Below are 21,614 nucleotides of genomic sequence, written 5' to 3'. Positions count from 1 at the left end.
TATCAAATCATGCTATAGTACTGCAGTGTCAGTACTGCAAATTTAGGAGAAAGGGTTAAACTCATGTCTTCATAATAAATTTAAAAATAATACTCAGACATGCCTTATGATTTTTTCAGTAGAGGCACTCCCAAGCATTAATTAAGCCTGTACATGACTGGCCTGTACAAGTCTGTAAACTATACAAGAGGATCAATTTACTCATCCAGTTAAAACCTTCAGGCTGGAGAACACTGGCTGTTTCAAACTAAACAGCATGAGCAGTTGAGACTATAATATATAGATATTATTGCAGGAGAAATCAAAGGATGGAAAATGTTTGGTTTGGAATAAGGAAGGACATGGTTTTTATTTCTTTACATCTCATGGGAACTCCAAGGAACAAGGTCTTACCTGTGAGTACATAATCATACTGGTTGACCTTGTTCAGCTTAAGTCCTTCGTACAGTTCATGAAGTTCATCTGAATTTAACACCTGACCCTTCCAGTGGGCATAACCTGCAAAGTAAATACCAGACAATTTTTCAGGAGCTAGATTTTTTTATTCAGGACCACACAGATTATACACTTGGAGGGACTGTATCAGATATTAGCACCAGAAAGCATTTCCACCTTCTCTTCTGCAAAACACTGTTGCCGAATTAAAGCTGCTGTCATCAGAACAGTTAACATGCTCAACTTCTTCTTAGCACCTCTGTTTCCCAAAGGAACTAGAGTGACTACACAGAAGTCTGAGACTGTCCATGTATCAGCAAATCAAGCAGAGCACACACAAGCTCCTGTAAGTTTTCCCATGGAGCCTATACAACCATCCCTTTCATGTGCAGAGGGGGACAAACGTGTTTTAGACTTCACTGAAAAACTGAGTCAGTATAATCAATTTTTGTTATTTTATACTATTAAAAAAAAAAAAAGAGAAGGATTGACAGCCAGATGACAAGCTTAAACAGGCTTGTGGATCTGTCTAGACACAGGCATGCAGCGCTGCTGCACCCATCAGATACAGCATTCACTGGGACCTGCATGTAACAAAGAGAGTGAGCACAGCAGAACACTGTCATGGATGCTTTTAAACATACAACATCATCTGACAGATTTTCTTCCAAAAACAGTACAGCTTTAATGCTGAGGGTCCTGGAGGAGGCAAATGAGTCAGAAAGACAATACAAACAGACAAATAAAATCCATACACTCTTATCCTTGAATGACCTCTAAGAACTACAAGCCAATATTCTTAGCTGAGACATGAAAGGAAGGTGAAGTTACCTGGGAGAAGTTGAACTGATTTCAGCAAACAGTGGACCAAGCTCCATGGCAGCCAATTTCAAGGGGGAAAAAAAAAAATCTAAAAAATCTTGACAGGCTCAAAACATTTGTTCAAAAATGTAGATGCACCTTGCACCTTTGACATCAAAGCCTGCCCATCTAGATGACAGCCATCACTCCCTTATATGCAAGAATGGGGCTTCCCCCAGGATATTAGATGAAGCACACACAATTTAACTCTTCCAACCTCATGAATTCAGAGCTTGTTAAAAAGCTTTTTATTAACTGGAATTAGGAAAAGCAAAATGTTCAATAAGAGATCTTCTTCCACACCATCTCCATGTCAAGACAATGGTATTTTGTTTGTTTTAACTCCTGCTCTTTGAGTTAGAAAATTCTGTGATAAAAACTGTTGGTTTATCACTCTAAACTGTGTTATTGGAGTAACTGCCAAAAGGTGCCTAGAGCCTAGGATAAGCACATTTTTCAGTTTTCCTTCTTATGAATGCAAATACACCCACAGTAGGGTGAGCAGATGGATCATTTTGTTCTCTTCAGCTCACAAAGGCCTAGCCTCTAAAACACGACTCGCTGCCAGCTGGCTGGGGGACTGACTCATATCAGCCACTAGAATTCTCTCCTAGCAAACGCTTTTTAAAAAGTGTCTGTGAAGAAACGGACAAAGTGCGGGATTCCCGTATGTTAGAGCTGTTCCATTGCAGAACATAGCGATATTCAAAATGGCAATGCCTAACACCTGGGCGTACGTCTAGCCCCAAGTATATGAGAAATCCTCGAGTACAAGCAGTCAGATTATTTAACACATAGGCAGATGTTTGTTCTGTCACATCTGCAGCTTCAGAGAGAAATAATCTGCCCTCTCCTCTTCCCCAAATCTCTACTTCTATTAGCACTGTAAAGCCAGTCCATCCAGCGACACAACAGAGTCCTTTTTATGCCACTGTGCCCATCAATGAAACAGAGTGCAGTTTTCACCCAGAATCAAGGTCAGGTGGCAAAAGAGCAGTCATTCACCTCACACACTGCCATAAAAATAACTATGAGAGATTGTCCAGGCATTCTAGATACTCTCAGAAGCAATTCCTCCAGAGGGACCCTGCACATTCACTGTGTAACTGTGCGTTCACCTTTCTATGTCAAACTGTCTTAAAGAGTCAATGCACAGGGTCTGTGTCACACTGATCCTCCACTGAGGGAGGGAAATAAGTACAGAAACACAATGTTAGGTAGCAGCCCATCTTAGCTCAGGAATTGATAAATCACCCACATGGGACAGGGACATTGTCTGAACTCTGTAGCAATGACTTCCAAGCATATCTAGAGAATCCTTTTTTGCTACCTGTTAATACATGTAATCTAACCTAAAGTCTAATCACGCTAGATTAAATGCTGGAGGAAAAACAAAGCCCTAGGGAAGCTTTTGGGGAAGCTGCAGCTATTCAGGCAGAAGAAAAAGGGCATTGTTTTCACTGGATCTGTAGAGAACTGTGATTTCACTAGGAGTTGACTTGTCCTCAAGCAAGAAGAAACAAACAAAATCAAAACTGGCAGCAAAATGGAAACCACCCTAAGCTCTCTCCCCAGGGTAACTTCGTGTAACATGATGAACAAGGAGCAAATCCCATGACCCTGTATTTATCCTACTCTTCTGGTGGAATACACAACCTAAAAGCAGCTTCTGTAGAGGGACAGAAGAAAAAGACAGTTACTCATGTTCAAAAGGGGTTTCACTAACTGAAGGATGGACACCTTGGGGTCCCAGGAAGCGGGAGAGGAACTATTTTGAATGGTAAAGACAAAAAATCCAGATAGATACCATGTGGTCAAAACACAGCTGAATAGCCCTCATCCCAAAGCTGGCTAGCAGGGAGTGTCAACAAACTTAAACATGTGAGGTCGATTGGCTTTAGGGAAAAGCATGAATGGCATGGAGTTAAGGATGATAACAAGGAATCAATGTCTTCCTTGGCTAGACATAAGAACTCAGCTGGCAATGAGCACATCTGAAGGTCCAGAGCTGCTTTGCAAGACCTAAAAGAAAGTCAGCTTCTAGAAATGTTATCCCTATGCCTACACAACTAAATACAAATATCTGAAAAACAGCAAGAAAAAACTTGAAAACTTCTGTTTAACTGTCCACTCACTATAACTCCTACTCTGCAGTAATATTTCCACTCTGGCACTCAACAATACAGAAGTTCAAAGTCTCACTGTACCTGGCTGTTTGCACACATTATACAAGAACCACAGCCAAGAAAACTAAAGAATGAGTTTCAAGTTTGTACTTGGCAAACAACTGCATCCCATTTGGAGAGCTGGTTCAGCATAGCAGCTGTATCAAATTATTACTCTTTTATCTTGGATATTAAGATGAGATCTTGGCTTGTATCTTCCACAGAGGAAGAAATGTGAGTCCTCCTTGTTTTGGTTACAAAACCACCAAATAATTCCACTCAGTGCTGGACTGAGAGAGCAGAGAACACACCGCAAATCAGGATACAGCTCTCAAACTGCACTTCACTCAGAATGACTGCATTAGTCTCCCATATTAGTAACAATTTTAAACACACAGATGAACATAAACATTTAAACATCTTTATATCCCTTCTGCTTCTCTGTGTTATGGCCTTTCATTGTAAATAAATTTTATATATTTGCTTTTAGCAGATAAGGGAATGAAAAGCAGGTAAAATATGATGTCTCTTGTCACTTACCACTCTAAAATGATAAAAGTATTCATTAGTCTCCAAGGAAATGTTTTGGTTCATGTGTATGAAAAAGAAAAAAAAAAAAACCACAACCAAGAGAGGCAGCTAATACTGCACCCAAGATGAAATTACATTCTCTTCTTTCTTGCCTTCCTCCAGTGGTACATTTTTTTTCTCCTTTGGAATGTACTTATAAGCTTCTTAATTACTTTCAAAAACAAGGAAAAAAGAAAACAAAAAAAATCTCAGGCATACCAGAAAAAAGAAAACAAAACCAAAACAAAAAACAAACTACCATTTAAGCAAGGCATGTAAGACTTCTTTGCTTTCCAACCCAGAACATTCTGTTCTGAGGTCTGAGTTCCTCCTGTGGTGCTCCCTGCAAAACTATTCCAGGTGGCTTCAGTAACCAAGTATTTTACATGGGGAAAAAGGAAGAAAGATCTAGTGTTTAAGGCACATGATGGCAGGCAACCTGGTACCGGCTGTGTCACAAAGTTGTGGCAAACAACCTGGTCTAAACACATGACTTAATCTTCAGCTACCAGGAGGCCTTCAACAAAACCAGAAATACAGTACCAAATCCTCCACTGGATTTTTTTACAGCTGGTCAGTGTGGGAGTAAAATACTGCCAGCGTTAGCCACAAGTGGAGATGTTTTCTTTTTGTCCCACGCTGCACAGGTGTGAATGACTGCATATGGGCAGTAGACTGTGAGGAATCACATAAATGAGACATAATTATAATTTCTCACGTATCAGACCTCTCAGACAACCCAGCTACCCACTACACACCCACTAAGTGGAAGTCAAGAGTGCTTTACTTAAAAATAAAAAGGAACAGGAAGAAAACACAGACTATTTGTCCTAGAGCAGTTTCAGAGGTAGAATTTGCATGGCAAAGTATACTTACCATTAACCTACCATTTAAAACCAAAAATGCAAATCATACAAGAATTAAAAATGCACCCCAAAAACTCGATACAAAAAAAAAAATCTAGATTTTTTTTTTTTTTATATCAGACAATGAAATGCTTCTGCAGTAAAACAGAATAAAAAGCACAGAGTCTTTGTAGGTTGCACGACAGCTTCTTTTATTTGTACATGGAGCATGATGCCATTCAAGGGTGAGTCACTCTAATCATAAAAGTTCCTCACCAAGCAACATGACAAACTGTTCTCCCTGGGGGACTGATTTAAAGCACATTTTCCAAATTTCGGGATTATCAGAGACTAAAGAAAGCTGAATTTTCTGAGCAGGAGTCAGCAGAAATAGGCCTGCGGTATCTTACTAATTTAGAGACAGAGCAAAAAACCGCAATAACAATTCACCAAAGAAAGTCTGTTAGTCATAAATTCTCTCTACACTTTATCTTTTGCTGACAAGACCAGTTTTAAAGATGGGGAAAGAAAGAATGCCATGTTGAAAACCTCACACACTTTGCTACCCGTGCCCCTCTGGTATGTGGCATTCTTTCAGAAACTAAAATTCACAGCTAGATTTTGAAACAGAAATTTGCCCTCCAGCTTTAATGATGACCATGGAAAGGGTTCTCCTAAGATCTTGTTATTGTAGGAAGCCCATTCATTCAGCACACAATTCCTGTGTATTGCGGCACTGCTCCAGACACAAACCGCAGCTGAGCATGGCAATTTGTGTTCATTAAGCCCTGCAGTGGTACACTTTCAGGTACTAGTGCAAGTTGGTGTGCAGGCATGCATAAATGTTTAAACTTTGAAAAGCCTCTGTATGAGGACATCACGTGTCCCTACATGCCTCTCTCAAAGAGAAGGTGCAAAGCCACTAGGCTTAGAATCTATCTTCGATTTAAGAAAGGGTAGAAAGGATTTAATGGAAAAACTGCAGTGCTAGAAAACTAGACCTGCCATAAAAGGGGATACATGCCCTGCCTCAGTTTTCCATTCCTTCCTCTTTCAGACAAGTGACCAATACTTCTAAATATAATCTTCTTTTACTCATGCTTGGCAAGTGCCAAATACTTACTGTATTGTGATTTTTTATGAAAGCTCTACTTCCCAAAGTCATGTGCAGCAATCTTTTGGGATTTTTAACACACTAAGACAATCAAGATTACAGAAAAAAAAAAAAAAAAAAAAGTGACTCCTAAACACCAGGAGACAAAATAACAGTCCCAAATATTTTAAAGACTTGTGAACTTTGAGACATTTTTGGTTTGGGGATGTTCATCTAGGCCTTTGGGGGTGGGGTGGGAGGAAAGAATCGCTAATTTGTTGTTCTTTCTACTATCTTCATTGTCTGACAAACCTTGAACAAAGCACTAGTAACCCTTGTCCAGCTGTGATATTATTTAAAAAAAAAAAATCTTCCTTCTTTTCTGTTTTAAGAAACTGGTCATCCTATTGGTTATGTAATTTTCCTACCTTCAAACACATTCAATTTATGGTCCAATAAAACCTCTATTAAGCTCTTTTAACACCCTATAAAGCTGATTTAATCTTGAAACTGAAAGCCAACAAATGACAGGTGCTCATCATTTTGAGTGCCAAGTTATTTCATGTGGTTTCTCGAAGATTACAACAGTTTTACCCAGCTATCAAAAACTAAACAACAAAAAATCCCAAACTCCAAAACTAAATACATTAAAGAAACATAAGTTACATCTAAGTATCTCAAAAACATGAGAGAACCTTTGTACTGTGGCAAAGTGTGCAACAAAATAAGCAGCTCTTTTCCTGGGCCAGGAAAGACCCCCACCCCTTGTTTAATTATTACCTCTTTCATGCTTTTCCTCAGAAAGCAGAGATGGCTTTCTAATTACCTTTGAAACATTCTCTTCTTCTTCCCAGGGTGACAAACTCCTTGCATGATAGCAACATCTTATAACCTTTTGAGGCTTCCTGGTCTGCTCTCTGTTCCTAAAATTAGCAGTTTATTCATAGAGCTGTATCTGCGAGATACTAGGAAACTATCTCAGCTTTTTTTTTAAAAAAAATTTTTTTTTTTTTTTTTTCTCCTTTGCCAATAAAGAGTTTTTGCTCTTTTACATAATTTGTCCATGGATTATTTTTTTAAGACACCCTTACAATTTCTTTATCTAGAGTAGATCTCCCCTCAAACAACCTGCCACCGCCATGACAGCAGATGTGTGTCTGTTGATCCAAAAACATTCCAAAGTCACTTGAAGCTCCTTTATGGGTGAAAGGTTCTGCTAAACTACACAAAAATTTCAACTTTCTTCTCAAAAATAAAGTCATTTAGCACAGTGAGTGTTAGGAAGTCTGAAAGTATTATGTGAGTGCATCATGGTCAGACTTAGAATGTGAGTAAAAATACACCCAAATGTATTAACACCCCACTCCCTCTCTCCAGAATGTAATTTTAGGATACTTGCTAGCCATTTGGGCGGGCACACAGAGGAAACGGTGTGTCTAGCTCAGTATTCTTCTGATGTTTGGGTTGGTAATATGCTTGAGTGTCAAATGGCCATAACACACAGAAAACAGTACTGAAGATTCCCCTGTTCACAGGCCTGCCTGTGTAGATGGCTGTATTTGTGTTATTTCATAGTCCGAGTTAATTAGATTACTACCTAACAAAAGAAACTCACACTCTGAAGTAGCAGAACAGGACATTACCATGTTATATCATGCCCTAACCCCAAATCCAGACTTCCGTGACTTGAATCAAAACATGAACATTACATTTCTGTCCTATATTCTGAAAACGGGACTGAAAACGTAAGACCAATGTCCTGCCAATGTCATGTGATGAGGTGAGCCGTGTGTTCAGTAATGCTGAGTGACTGTGGAGTGGTATCTGAAGATACATGTAAAATTTTACCTGTGTGGTTTGAAAACTGGACAGAGTTCACAGTATCAACTTCAAATCCCAAAACCTGTAACAGAACACAGAAATATCTCTTTTACTAACACAGCTTTGTTCGTACATCTTATCACAAAACACAAGAAAGGATTCTTATTTCCCAGTGCATATTTGAAAGTCTTGAGCACTATTTTAAAGTGAAAGCTGAGTAAACATACATGCAACATAAACAAACAATGCAGTACTTTATTACAGCAGTGGACATAGAACAAAAGTGACACTGGCAATAGCACCAGAAAAACACAGCTCTGAATCCTCAGGCTAGAGTTCATCCAGGGATAAGGACAGAGAGGTTGGACCAGTAGCAATCACTGAAACCCCAAAGAAAGCCTTCGCTAGACTTTCTTGGCAGGAAAAGCAGTCTAAATTTCAAGGTACTAAATTAATGCAAAATACAGAGGGAAGGTGCTGTTAGTATTCCAGAAAGCAAATCTTTCTAAAAGGAGGACAGGAGAATCTTAAAAGGGATTAACATTTTGCGCCATGCTTGAATGTCACTAGCAGCTTCTTTACAACTAGAAAGGAACAGAAAAAAATCACAGAGAATTAATTTGGGGCATGATTAGGCAATCAAAGGGAGAAAGCTCTTAAAAACAAAGTAAAAAAAGCCTAAAGCATGCTCCAAAAGCCACCTGCTACCTTGCATTATCAGCAATCCAAATATTGAAATATCCAAGAATTTGCTAGCACAATCAACAAACACAGTCTTGTTGCCCAAAAAGAGATAAACGTTATGAAAATAAGAGCATCAAATCAGGAGAAAACTAATGAGGATTTTTAACTTGACAATACCTGCTTAATACAGACAGGCATTGCTGTTCAAGCCATTTTTAGACAATTTTCTCTGCCATGAAAGACATTTTAATGCAACAGTGACATAACAGTCTGACATTTAGTATTTGTTTCCACATCCTACTTGCTCTGAGTAAGAGTTCTCCTCAAAAGACGAGCTACTATATATGGCTCAGTGAGTCACACCAGGAGATAATAGTAATGATGCATCGCTGTTTATGATCCACTTTCAGGCAAATTGTTGGGGAGGGGGGCGTGAACAAAGGAAGCTTTTGCTAGTCACGTTTTTCACCGAGATGTATGCATCTCCCTTTTTATCACGAAGGCAATCCCTTCATATATATTAAAAATATCTGGGTGTATGGTGCCAGACATTTGGTTTTCCCCATGCATGTACTTTCTCTTGCACACATGAAAGCCATTAAGCGATAAGCCCTCTATTTCAGACCCCGGGCTGTTACAAGATGGACGTATATGCTGCAACAGGTAGTTCCTTCTGCCTACAGGTACTGCATTTCTGTCTTTTCACAGCTCAGAGTCCACACAAGTCTTCACAAAATAAGTTGCTTCTTTCAATATATAATAAAGGCTTCTGTTCATCCCTAACCAGAAAGCAAAGTAATCTTACATTAATGATAGACAGAATGCCGGGTTGAATCAACCTAATCAAGTTAAAATTAACCTCAGCTTCTACTCTTACCCCAGTTTCTTGTTTCACCTTGGTGGATTTTATTTTAAAGACCCAGGAATTAAAGGGGTGAGAACATGGCAATACTATTATGACCTTGGTGTTTGCACATGCTCTTCTAAGAAATAAATGACAATATTGCCTCTAACCAGACTGTCATTCCATATTCCATTCCCCTCCCTGCAATGAACAGACCTAAGAAGTTATTATTTCCCCTCAAACAGCATTGTGAATTAATCCATTTCTGTGCAATATTTAGATGACGTCTCTCCAACTATTTAACACCTGCACTACAGAATACACTTACTGTGATTTACTAATGAATCAGGTTTACACTTAGTGCTTTAGGGAAGAAGAGCACCCACAACCGCTTGTAGAGAGGGCTGTTCTACAACATGGATAAGCAGTGTACCAGTTGACGGTCACCAGAAAGCACAGTCCTCCTTTACTGTCTCCACCAGTACTAGCTATCATTTGATTTCTCAACAAGCTTTTCTGTAGGGTTAGGGATTTTTGGTTTGTTTTGGCCAGTTAATCTGCTTCAACCAGCAGAATGGAAAATACAAGGAAAGCGACCTGTCTTGAAGACAACTAGGTGTCAGGTTAGCCTAGCTGGACACTTGGTAAAAGAGAGTTAAAGAAAGTGCTTTTGAATAGTTGAGGAAAAGTCACGGACAGCTCAAATTCAGCAAGGGAACTTGATATTCACACTTTTTTCATCAGTGCAAAACAGACTAAAAAACCTTTAGAGGTCTCCATAACAATCACTTACTTGGTGTTAGTCTACTCTGTCACAGTTACTAATTTGCCCTAAAGTTTTGTTTTGAACAAACATACATGACTAACACACCTAATTATGCAGTTCTCTATTTCTGATACAACCCTCAAAGTAAGTCACAGTCTTCTTCAAAGAATTTCCCTTTACAAAGATTCTTATCAAAACAGAGTAATTAAAATACATAAAATGTCATTTAAAAAACAAAGTATAATTAGAAAACATAACTAGTACTACTTTTAAAATGAGAGCTACAAATGTTGAGGTCTAGGCTTAGCATAAAGTTACCAGTATGAATTAAAAAGTCTTGTAAAATTTAGTCATCAGAAAATAAACTGAAAAGTGTATATTGAAGTGCTAAAAGCAGCTTTTGACAGCAATCATCTCTTCTATGCCTACAGAGAAAATTGTGTCTTAAAATGAGCTACACAAACCAAAATTAGCAATTTGATCATTTAAAGTGGATAAGGAAATGTTATCTTCCTCCTTCAACCAACGATTAAAAAAACAGTACTAGTAACTACCATCCTTGCATATCTAACGGACGATAGATATCAGAAACAGCTTCTGAGTCACTGAATGATGAATACTTTCCCTGACTACAAAGGGAGCTGTATTCAAAAGATGTCTTGTTAAGTCTTTTTAATATATACCAATATCTTTAATTTCTTGGGCAGAGCTAACAAAAAGCACGGATTATTAGGGTTTTTTTTAATTTAATTTAAAAGTTCTACCCAAACTAGAGGTTAAATATATCTTACGTGAAAGTTAACCACCTAATTAGAAAGACATGATTTTCCTATGTATGGACCTAGAAAACTGAGATCAGAGAAAACATACTGAATCAGATAAATCATACAAAATAAAGTCTATCTCTCCTATTTGTACACAAAAGTACCAAATATCATCCAAAATGATGCACTTATCTGGATATCAACAACTTTTTCAATGTTACAAACCAGTAAGAATCAACCTTTCCTTTGGAAAATGATGAAAAAGTACAAATTCAACACAAAACTAAACTCAATTATTTATATCAAGTTTTTGCTTGTTAATATGAAACACATTCAAATTACTTATTTTAATTCATAGATTTAAAATCAATCCACTCCAGTTACTGATGTTTTTTCCACACACAGAAACAAACCTCTTCATGTTTCTTAAGTAAATACATATATCTGCGTGCCAGTCCAATTGTCACCTCACAACCTTTCCTTATTTCATGAGGAAAATGCTGTAATTCAGCAAAGACTGCACTTGAAATGGTAAAGTGAGATCTATAAGGTAGTTTTCTGGCTTTCATTCACCAGAGAACAAATTCAAGCCAATAATGGTTTATCACAGTTCAGTGAAGTGCGCAGTTGTCTCTATGCTTTGCTCAAAAAACACAGCAGAAGCCACAACTAGCACTTTGCCAGGTCCACCTGTGTGACAAATGCCTCTTTTGAGATACTGACAGTTTCACCTTACAGTCCCAGATGCACCACTTTGCCTTTTCTTCCTGAATTCCTTTGCATATCAGCCTGCTAATTTGCAAAATGACCCAACTTCGGGTGTTGAGGCTGACATTCTTCTGTGTGTGTACATATTTAGGTGTTCCTTGCACCTCTGTGTATATAAACTGAAGGAACTCATTCCCCTTGGATTTTGCCTATGTCAGAACTAATGCCTTCAGATAGTATTTGATTAGTGTGAGGACTAAGCTTACTAAGAAATGCACAATAACGCTTAATTTATTGCTTCTCTATACCAGCCTGTAAATAGTTTATACCTGCGTTACTTCCCCTGCTTCCTATAGAAAGAGTCCTATGGTGTTACTCCTGCCTCTGATTTTGAAAATGTAGTTACAGCAGATACTCTGCAAGTGTCCAGGTCTCCAACTGCTAGGGACACACATCATCTACATTACCCTGTTTTGGATAATCTGGTCTCTTACAGACCCTCCAGCAGAGAACAGTTCCTGGTTTCCGTGCTCTCCCTCTTCTGTCATTCTGTGTAAGTATCATTTGCCCACAGAACTGCAAATTCTGGGCAAATCTAAACCCATAGCCAGTTTGGGTAAGGACGATAAGTGCTCTTCAAAGGAAAAAGGATAACTGTGTTCACCTTAAATGTTCTTTGTAAGACCCAAACTAAAGTTGCCTATATCAAATCACATCATATAGTGACATTTACTGTGATTGAAATCTCAGAAAAATGGGCAATTCCAACATATTTTAAAGCATCTTCAAGAAAAGGAGGCAGAACCATTACAATACTAAAAATAAATCACAAAACATCAAAAAATGGAGCAGTTTTGTATTTGGAAGGCATGGTTGGCAGATCTGAATGACACATTTCAGAAAAATATTTTGAAGATTAAATCAAAATACACTGGAGCAAAATGCATTTGAAGAAACAGCTACCATGAAACACATAACTTGAATATTATGCATGAGATCAAATTGGGCTTAATTCTTCCTCGCAAATAACCGAAGGGACAAACCTTTCCCTCATCATGCAGTTCTTCCCACAGTAAAGAAAGCGCCATCCCAGCCTTGCAAAGAGAAGGTGCATCACCCATGAAGGCGCCTAGTCTACAGAACTATCAGAAAGCACATCCTCAAACTAGCAAGGGAAAAAATCCACACACAAGAAAGATACTTCAAAATACATGGAGAATCTCTAAAGATGTTGGCTCTTTTTAGAAAACTGCTTAGTTTTCCTAAAAGCACAGAAGTAATTTAAGCTTATATCCAGTCACCAAGACACAACTAAAAAGCAAAAATTCGTTCTCCTTCAAGATTCAAATTTTACAAGTGATAGCATTTTTTTTTACTAGTAGAACAACCTAAAGACCTAGACAGACAGACAGTGTTTGAGTTATATACATTATACATAGAGAGAAAGCTAGATCTCAGTTCTGGTTTACCTCTGAAAATGCAACCTTTTGGACTTTGCTACTGTGTTAACACATGAGCTCTGTTTAAAATTTACAGTCTCGCTTCCACTCCCTTCAAGAAAACATTTCAATCGTACATACACTGAAACATGCTATTTCTTCACCACGAAGAACTAGAACCTAAGATTGTTAGAAATGAAAGATTACAAGCATATATTTCCTTCAGGATGACAGCCCACGTTGTGCCTGTTATGTAAAGGGGGAAAGAATGTAAAACAAGAGAAAGAAAACCAGTCTGCATTAAGGAAAATTGTGAGTGTAGAAACAGAGAAAATAACAGAAAGATTTTGAAGCAGATTGAACATCTCAAATTCAGTTTTAATGATTGCTAAGATTTCTGTTTATGTTTGTGTAATTCACATTATGTACCAATGCTCTGGAGACAAATAAAAGGACTCAATTTTACCTCCTAATCCTATGTGGTATTTCATTCTTAATACCACTTGAGATGGAAAACTATTAACTTCAAAGATTAGCTCTGCACCAGAGTAAATATTAATACAAATTCTCGTTTAATAATTTTATTTACTCTGAGACATGCTTAGAAAAATGTGAAAAGCTGTTGTTGAACTACTTATGTTTAAAATTTGTATTGTAGCTTTACTATGTTTCTGCAGGGGAAAAAAGTAAATTTTCAAAAGTATGACACTCTTTATAGTACTCAAGGAGTTATTTTTCCTTGCTTGTATTCAGTTTGGGGAAAAAAGTTTTTTTTTTAAAAAAGAAGATAAATATCTTCAATCTAAGCGTGCAAGAAAAAACTGTCACTTTAATTACATGAACTTCTGAACTGAACTACGTTTTATTGCTTTCATGGGTACTAAACATTAGAAACAAACAAGAAAAATTTCCAAGGCATTGTATGTATATATTTAGAGAAAGAGAGGTTTAGAGGGGGCTGAGAGAGATGCTGTGGAATCACTGTTCTTGGAGATTTCCAAGACACAAGAGGACAAAACCCTGAGCAACCTGGGCTGAACTCAGTGCTGACCCAGCTTTGAGCAGGCAGCTGGACTAGGACCTCCCAAGGTCCCTTTCAGCCTGAGTCACTCCATCATTCCATGATACCGCTACATGCAAAAAGCTCAGCTTTACCTGTTGTAGAACTACCTGTGTAAAATCACACAAAATACTATCACCTGACCCATCCTAAAGTTCTGGCTATAAGGATAAAAAACAGTGGCATGGTATGTTCAGACTACTATTATAACTATGCCAGCTTAGTCAGTAAAGATATGTCCTTTGATGTTAAACCATCAGTGGACCGATTTAACCAGAATGTTTTAGCTTGTACTTAGACAACCTTACAGAACAGTGACCTAGTTCTGCAGGAATGAAATTCAATTAAAAATACCTGTCTATTCTAAAACATAGTCTGTACATATTTCCCTCTCTGGGCACTGGGTTTATACCTCCGGTGGCATTTCATTTGAAACTAAAATCACAAAGCAATACTGCAGTTCAAGTTAGAGGAAAAATATGAAACAATGAGTAAAGGGGAAAGAAAAAAAAGCAGTATTAAGAACAGGAACAAAAAGGATTGTATAAAAACAGATTTTGTAAACTGCATACATGTTTCTTCCATAGTATTTGTGTCCCCTGATACAGGTTCACAGGTTGCTATTTGTACTTCATGAAACAAAGCCAAGAGCTCCATCCAAACTCTCCAGTTCCTTCGAAGCTCTTAATTTTGTAAAATGTTAACTTTACCACACCAGAACATATCAAAATCAATTTTCCCAAGTGAGCCCACAAACCAAATGATTTGTAAACCACAAATCCAGGGAAAAATATCACAGGCTGAAGTTGCAAATCAAGCTCAGTCAGTCATTCATACAAATTATTTTATTGTGAACACAAGGTACTTCATTTCTTGTATGCATAATTACAGCTTCACATACAGAGCTGAACCACAAATGTGCCACAAGTGAAAATCTCACTAGATAATTTGTTTGTTCACATCTCTAAAAGGTGAGTTTATCTCCAAGGGAGACACAATTTGACAAGAAAAGAGCATTGGCTGAGAAGAAAGAAGGAACAAGATTCTGCTAACCAGAAGAAGAGAACCTTTGAGACTCCACTTCTGAAAGGAAGATTTGACTTTCATGAATCTAGTTGTCCCCAAAATAAATGCAGCACTGTATTATAACACTTAACTTCCTTGCATCTCAACTCTTCCGTTTTGTAGCAAGATACTTGCTTTGTAATTAAAGTTCATGGAAAGGATGAGTGTTTCAGTTAATACTCAAATGATGAACCATCCAAGACAGATATGTCCTATCCTTTGGGCCAACGGATGGCAACATGGATGAGTTACAACAAAGTAGTAGTAAATATTAGAATACTGAGAAGGTTGGTTAACACACACGACACAAGTGAATCAAAACCACCCAGATAGAGCCTAAAAAGGCAACATGGTGAATTATGCACAGGATTCCAAATCATGGATTCAGATATGTAAACTCAACCTTATTATTGATTCATTTTCCTTTACAAGGCAAGATCAACATGCAGGCATATTTTCAGAAGCAACCGCTAATATCAACTGTTTTCCTACTCAATAACTACATGGTGATGCCAAGGAATGATTCACAAAATCATGAAACCCAGGCAGATCTCAGCACTTTTGCTTAGAAGTGACAGTCAGCCTTGTCTATACTGCAAGCTGGCTCCAACTCTGACCTACGTTCCACTAAAATCTCTTGCCTGAGTTTAGAGTGATTGTCTCTGCAAAGAAAACAAGTCCTTGCAAAGAGCCTGAGAAGCGAGAAGTTGTGACAGATATTAGGATCTTGTTTTAAACCAGTTCTATAGATCATATTACCCTCAAAACTTTCAGCGTATGCACTCACCCTCCTGGTAAAAAAAAGCATTTGGTGCTACTGAAGGATTTCTCAGCTAGCAGCACTCTACATCAAGATACAGAAGTTCCAAAGCACAAGAAGATCATCACAGTCTGACCTCCAGATCATTTTGCATTTCCAAACCCTTCCTAACCACTGTGCTGTCATTTCAAAAAGTAGAAGAAAAGCATCTGGAGAACATGGTCTATCATCCTGCTATCTTAAACGCAGCACTGCTACAGATTTCAGTGACAGAAGTTGTAAAAAATAAATGCTGTTTCAAATACTGCATATTCATCTCCTTAAAGCATTAAAAATACAAGCCTTCCTAGAGCCCTGTGAAGTGGACAAGTGTTACGCTCAGGCAGAACCATATTATCAGTAAACAGCAACAAAGGAAGGAGACCATCATACAGCAAAGCATTGTGCTTAAACTAGTATCCCTTGAATTCAGATGTAAAAAGCTAATGTTCTGTTCCTCATACACACGGTAATAGGAACAAGACATGGGTCCCTCCCCACCACCAAAGAAGAGCCTGGGGAATTTATGTTGCACAGAATCAGTGATACTGCATCATATGTGTGCTACCATGATCTCTACAGTACTTTATAATACATGTGGTCTTGTACTTTGTTTTTCAGAACACAAACCATGCCATCTACTGCAACAACTGCAACAGATGGAAAACTCCTCTATTTCTCTCCACAAGTTAAGGGTTTTTTTTATGGAAGCCTTCCAATATACACAAAACATAGTGTGTAATTTCCAAAAATTAATAGAAACACATAACAAGCCTAGGCCTTCTACAGTAAGGAAAAAAGTCCTCAGTTTCAAGAGCCAGTCAGCACTCCAAGTAATGGGGAAGTGCTTTGATTTATATCATTTAAAGCACCCAACAGCATTTAAAAAACCAAATTAATAGTTAAGAGAAAATCCTACATCTCAAATATATGCAAAATACAAATATACACTTTATTAAGCTTAAGAATATGTGCAGTTTATTACAACAAACATCTTAACTATGACTATGAAGTTTAATTAACAAACACTTAATAATTGCATAATTGCAGTCTTACTCCTCTGCCTCCACAAATACAGTTAACAAAGGAAATTCAACAAGGTGAGTTGGCATAAAGCACTTGAATAAATGGACCTGAGCCAAAAAAGAAGCTAATGGTAGACAGTTATACTAACAGACCGTGTCGTGCCCCATGCAAGGGGAAAGAATCTCAAAAGTATCAACCAGTAGACCACCAGAACCACTGTGTATGTACCGAAATCAAAACAAGTGGCCTGCTCAGGACAGCACAAGGCACATCTGATTAACTTCAGAGGACCTTTATCTGAGAGTATATGACAGCAACACAAAACCAAACAAAGGCTTGAAAAGCCCACTATATGATCATATTTTCTTCTAGAGGACCTCCCTCCTCAACCACATTTAGATCACAGCTGGCTTTATTGCTGTTAACAGGACACACATATGGTAGGCCCTACATCAATAGGAAAATTACTCCTGTAGCAATGTAACACTGACAGATGCATCAGGAAAAAGTTTTATAGCATAAAGACATACATTAATAAAGGGGGCTACAAAGACTTAAACAGACACAATTTATGAGGAATTTTCAAGAAATTGTGTGGTAAGTCCCCAAACCCCTTTTAGCAGAGCACACGTATATCCTGAAATGCTGGGGTTTCAAGCCCAAGCCCCAAGTTAAGGTTGATGTATGGGTGATTCCCACAGCCCTTCACAAAGGGGGGGTGAGTTTGCCTTTAGGCTTCCCTCCAGGGTGCGGCCGGCCTTGCAAGGAGATCCATTGGGTAAATGAGCCCCAGGTGTCCCACATTAAGTAAGCAAAGGTCAGGTGTCCCACTGAGGGATAAAAGCTGGGACCACTTGCAGGCAGGGGCAGTGTCTGTCTGTGAGGTGGATGTCCTGTGCAGAGTTCCCTGTTGGGGAAGGACCTCCTGCCTCCCTGGAACTGGGCTCCAGCCAGGTCTGGCTTTTGTAAATGCAGGCTGTGTAGAGATTCAGTATGTGGCTTCCTTGGTCTTATGTGTTTGGCTTGTTGACTCGGTTGTCTTCTGTCCCTTCTATGGGAAACTGCATTTCACCATTTATTCTGCCCATTGTTGGTTGTGTCGTGGTGTTGTTGGGGTCAGTGGGATTGATGTTGATTATGTATAATCTGACTTGTTTGTACCCCCAGTGCTCACTCATGTACTGACCCTTTTGTATCAAATACAATTTGGTTATTAGTTCATCTTTATGCTGGCTGTGTCCTTTATGCTAGGCCTAATAACTGGCAAAACATATCCACAAACTGAATTAGCCAGTAATAAATACCTGTAGTTGTCTACAAAATCACTGTATCACATAAAACAAAACCCTTCCATCTCTTTATATATATACTAAGAGTATTAACAGAATTAACTTTAATGCCACAGTTAACAAGATAACTGAGTCTGGGGGAGGTTTTTTTGCTAAGTAATGGCTGCCACACTTTCCAATAAGAAAGTCTCTGTATCAGACCATGAAAGACTCTACATGTCCATTGTATTACAAGTCATCTGTATATATGTGCTGATGTTTATGTACTACAGTTTGGAACTTTATCTTACACAGCCATCACTGTAGTTTCAATGAACATCATTGTTCCACAGTAGTCCTCTGGACATGGAACAGAAGCATATTTTAAAAATATTTTAAAATTTCTGTAATCAAATTAATTTGGAGGGAGACAAAGCACAAGGTTTTCCCAGTTGCAGCTTGCACTTTTCACTGTGTGCCAGCTCTTTCACTTAATTGTACCTCCTTCCATTTGATACTGTACTGGGTGTAGAAAATTAGAACACAAATTCAGTTTGAGAAAAGGAACTTGGGAAAAAGAAAAAGCATATCCTGGCAATTAGTGAAGCAGGCATAATTGCTGGCGTGGGTTGATAAACCAAACTGAAACTGGTATTGACTAACCCAATCACTTTTTTCTCTTTGTGAGCTTTTAAAAACCACTCCAAGTAGATTATGATAACTTTACATATAATATAGATGTATTTTAGTGCAGCATTTGACAAGGCACTGCAAAGAAAAATCATTAAGATATTGGAGATATTGTGCCAGGATAAAAATACAAGAGCAAATAAACTAGCTTAGGAATAGGGATGCTGGGTGTACTGTTGGTGGTTCATTTAGAGCCAGGTAACAAATAGGCCATCTCAAATTCTGAGGTTAGAAATAGACAATTACAAACAGACAGTAAAATAATACAGCAGATGACCTTGAGAAAAAGTAATTTATTTCATCAGTGACAAAGACACAGGAAACACAGGAAAGGCTATAACAGATATAAAAGAATGGTAGTTGGATAGCATCTGATACTTGTTAAAAATGAAATAACTTTATACTCTTTAAAAAGAACTACAAAACACACTATGTAAAGATTATACAAACAATACACACAAAATAATATATGAATAAACTACCTGGTTAGAACTGTTTATCTTCAAACTAAAAAAAAAATTCCTGAAAAAACCACAAACCAGCATGCCTTTCTCTACATGAACCTACCTTTCACCTCAACTTCTTGGACTCTCAAGTCAAACTCCACACATCTCTCAAACTCTTTTCTGTTTTCTTTCCTTCCCATCTTAGCTTTCCAGCTACAAAAGAACATACATGAGAGGAAGCGAAGCGTGGAGGAGTCTGGGATATTTTATATATACTGCAGCTACATTTATTTGATGCTTCATTGTTGCAATATGGCTACAAGTTCACAGGCCCAACAACCACCAGCAGGAAAACACTCCACATCAGGAAGAACAAAACAAGATGATCACCTCGGGTAAGCTAATGCCAGTTTCTTGAGTGACACTCCCTTTTCACCTCTATCAACTGCATACCAGTTTTCAGGATTTACAAGCTGACTTCAGCACTGGACACCACAGAAGACATACCAAAGACTGGAGCAGAAAACAAATGTCTCTCTTCTCTGCCAGAGCAGACTGCAATTTTTGTCAGTCATCTGGCAAAATTGGTACCTACTGAGAATTTGCAGACAGGCTGGTCTAGTTGTAACACTGTGACCCTCTGAACAGAGAAAACTAGAACAGCCTGAAACTACAGTGAATTTGTTCTCAAATAGTGTATTTCTTGATTTTTCTGAAAGGGTTGCAATATAAGTACATATCTGAAACTTAATCAGGCCAAATTCAAGATAAGTATAATAGTGCCTTAAAGTTGCTCCTCGAAATAAGCCCTGGAGACACAGGAATGCTTCAGAGCAAATACTACCAGGTCTCTCAATTTTACTTCCCACCCTGACAGACTGATTGGTATGCATTGCTAACTATGTGATCCAAGATACTAAGATGACATAAAATACATGCCTTAATCAGAATTGCCTCTGAGCTGTTTTGTTCAGCACTAGGAAATTCCTTGTTCTACATCATCAGCATTTTTTCACAGGCTACTCAAACAGCCTCTTGTGCCTGCAAGACACACATGCTTGTCACCATTACTCCATACATTACACCAGTTCAGGATCAATACAACTGCAGTTGAGAGATTTGTGCTATAGCTGCTCTATTACCCTTCCTATGGGCAGGAGGTCATTCCTGCCATGGGGGTGGGATGGATCTGTAAGACACTAATTTATAAGGGCTAAGGTAAATGAAAGACAGGGAAATAATAGCTTCTGTTTCCTCCTTTGTTCTTCCCACTAAAGGACAAACATAAGAAAAGGGAGAGTTAGGTGGTGCTGTGGATGTCTGACTGCCTTCCACTCAAGATACATTTTCCCCACATCCTGAGACTGTGCACTGCTAGGTAACAGTGACTTTAGATACTGATTTCAGATGGAGAAGTTGCAGTTCACATATTCTTTGGAAGTTATAAAATCTGCAGGTTCACTACAAACTTCAGATTCATTATCTTCATGCTGCTTTTCTATACTTGGATTAATTTGACAAAACCACCATACTTACCACTGCAAACTCCTACCAACTGGAATCGTGCAGCACTACACAGGGAAGTCTACACACACTGATTAGGAGAGGCAGACATACACAGCAGTAATAGGTCCAACAGGCATGGACTTAATCTTATTTATTTTAGTGAATTAAGTAGGGGAGAATCCTACAATACATTCTTTTTCTCTGATTTTTATTTTTAGTCCTTCTGTTCATATTTTGGATAGCTAGCTCTCTAACCACCAGTCCATTAGCAAGGCATGGCAAGCACACTTAGGTACATCTAAGGTGAAGTTATCCTACAATAAAAGAGTTTTGTTTTATCCAGAACACATGCTTTATATGGCCTTCTTAGGTAGACTATGAATGAATCCCACTCTCCTACAAAGCTTTAGATGTTAAACTGCAAAATAACAGATGTTTGTAAAAATGGAACAGAAACAACTCCTTGAAAGAGGGGCCATGTTATGTAAAGATCACACCAAGGCCACTGCAGGGAAAGAATGAAGCTTCCAGAGAACAGTTAGTCTCACTAATTTCTTCAGAACAAGCAGATGTTTTTGATAAGAGTGTACTTTGAGGAATGTTTCTGTCAGCAGATGCCAGGTGCAGAAGCCTGGGGCTTGCTCCTGCTCTGACACCTCAGTTATGCCAAAAGAGCTGTCTGTGGGGCTGCACAGGGAACTGGATCCAGAAACTGACTCACAAGATAAACATTTTTTTTCCCCTCTTTCTCAAGTTAGT

At 38.3% G+C, this 21,614-nt stretch overlaps 1 protein-coding gene across 1 annotated transcript in view; it reads right to left on the bottom strand.

Moving 5' to 3' along the window:
- PDXK (pyridoxal kinase) overlaps nucleotides 1-21,614 on the bottom strand; it is a 53,743-nt gene that overhangs the window by 23,330 nt on the left and 8,799 nt on the right. The window contains exons 2-3 of the mRNA XM_074904497.1: nucleotides 7,818-7,872; nucleotides 394-498 (exon numbers count right to left, since the gene is read on the bottom strand). Of these exons, the coding sequence (XP_074760598.1) occupies nucleotides 394-498; nucleotides 7,818-7,872 (160 nt within the window). The remainder of the gene's footprint in view (nucleotides 1-393; nucleotides 499-7,817; nucleotides 7,873-21,614) is intronic.

This window comes from Athene noctua, chromosome 1 (assembly GCF_965140245.1).
Source record: "Athene noctua chromosome 1, bAthNoc1.hap1.1, whole genome shotgun sequence".
In the NCBI taxonomy this organism is placed as follows: Eukaryota; Metazoa; Chordata; class Aves; order Strigiformes; family Strigidae; genus Athene; species Athene noctua.
Note: the sequence above shows the minus strand (reverse complement) of the source record. Positions and strands in the feature narration are given on the sequence as shown.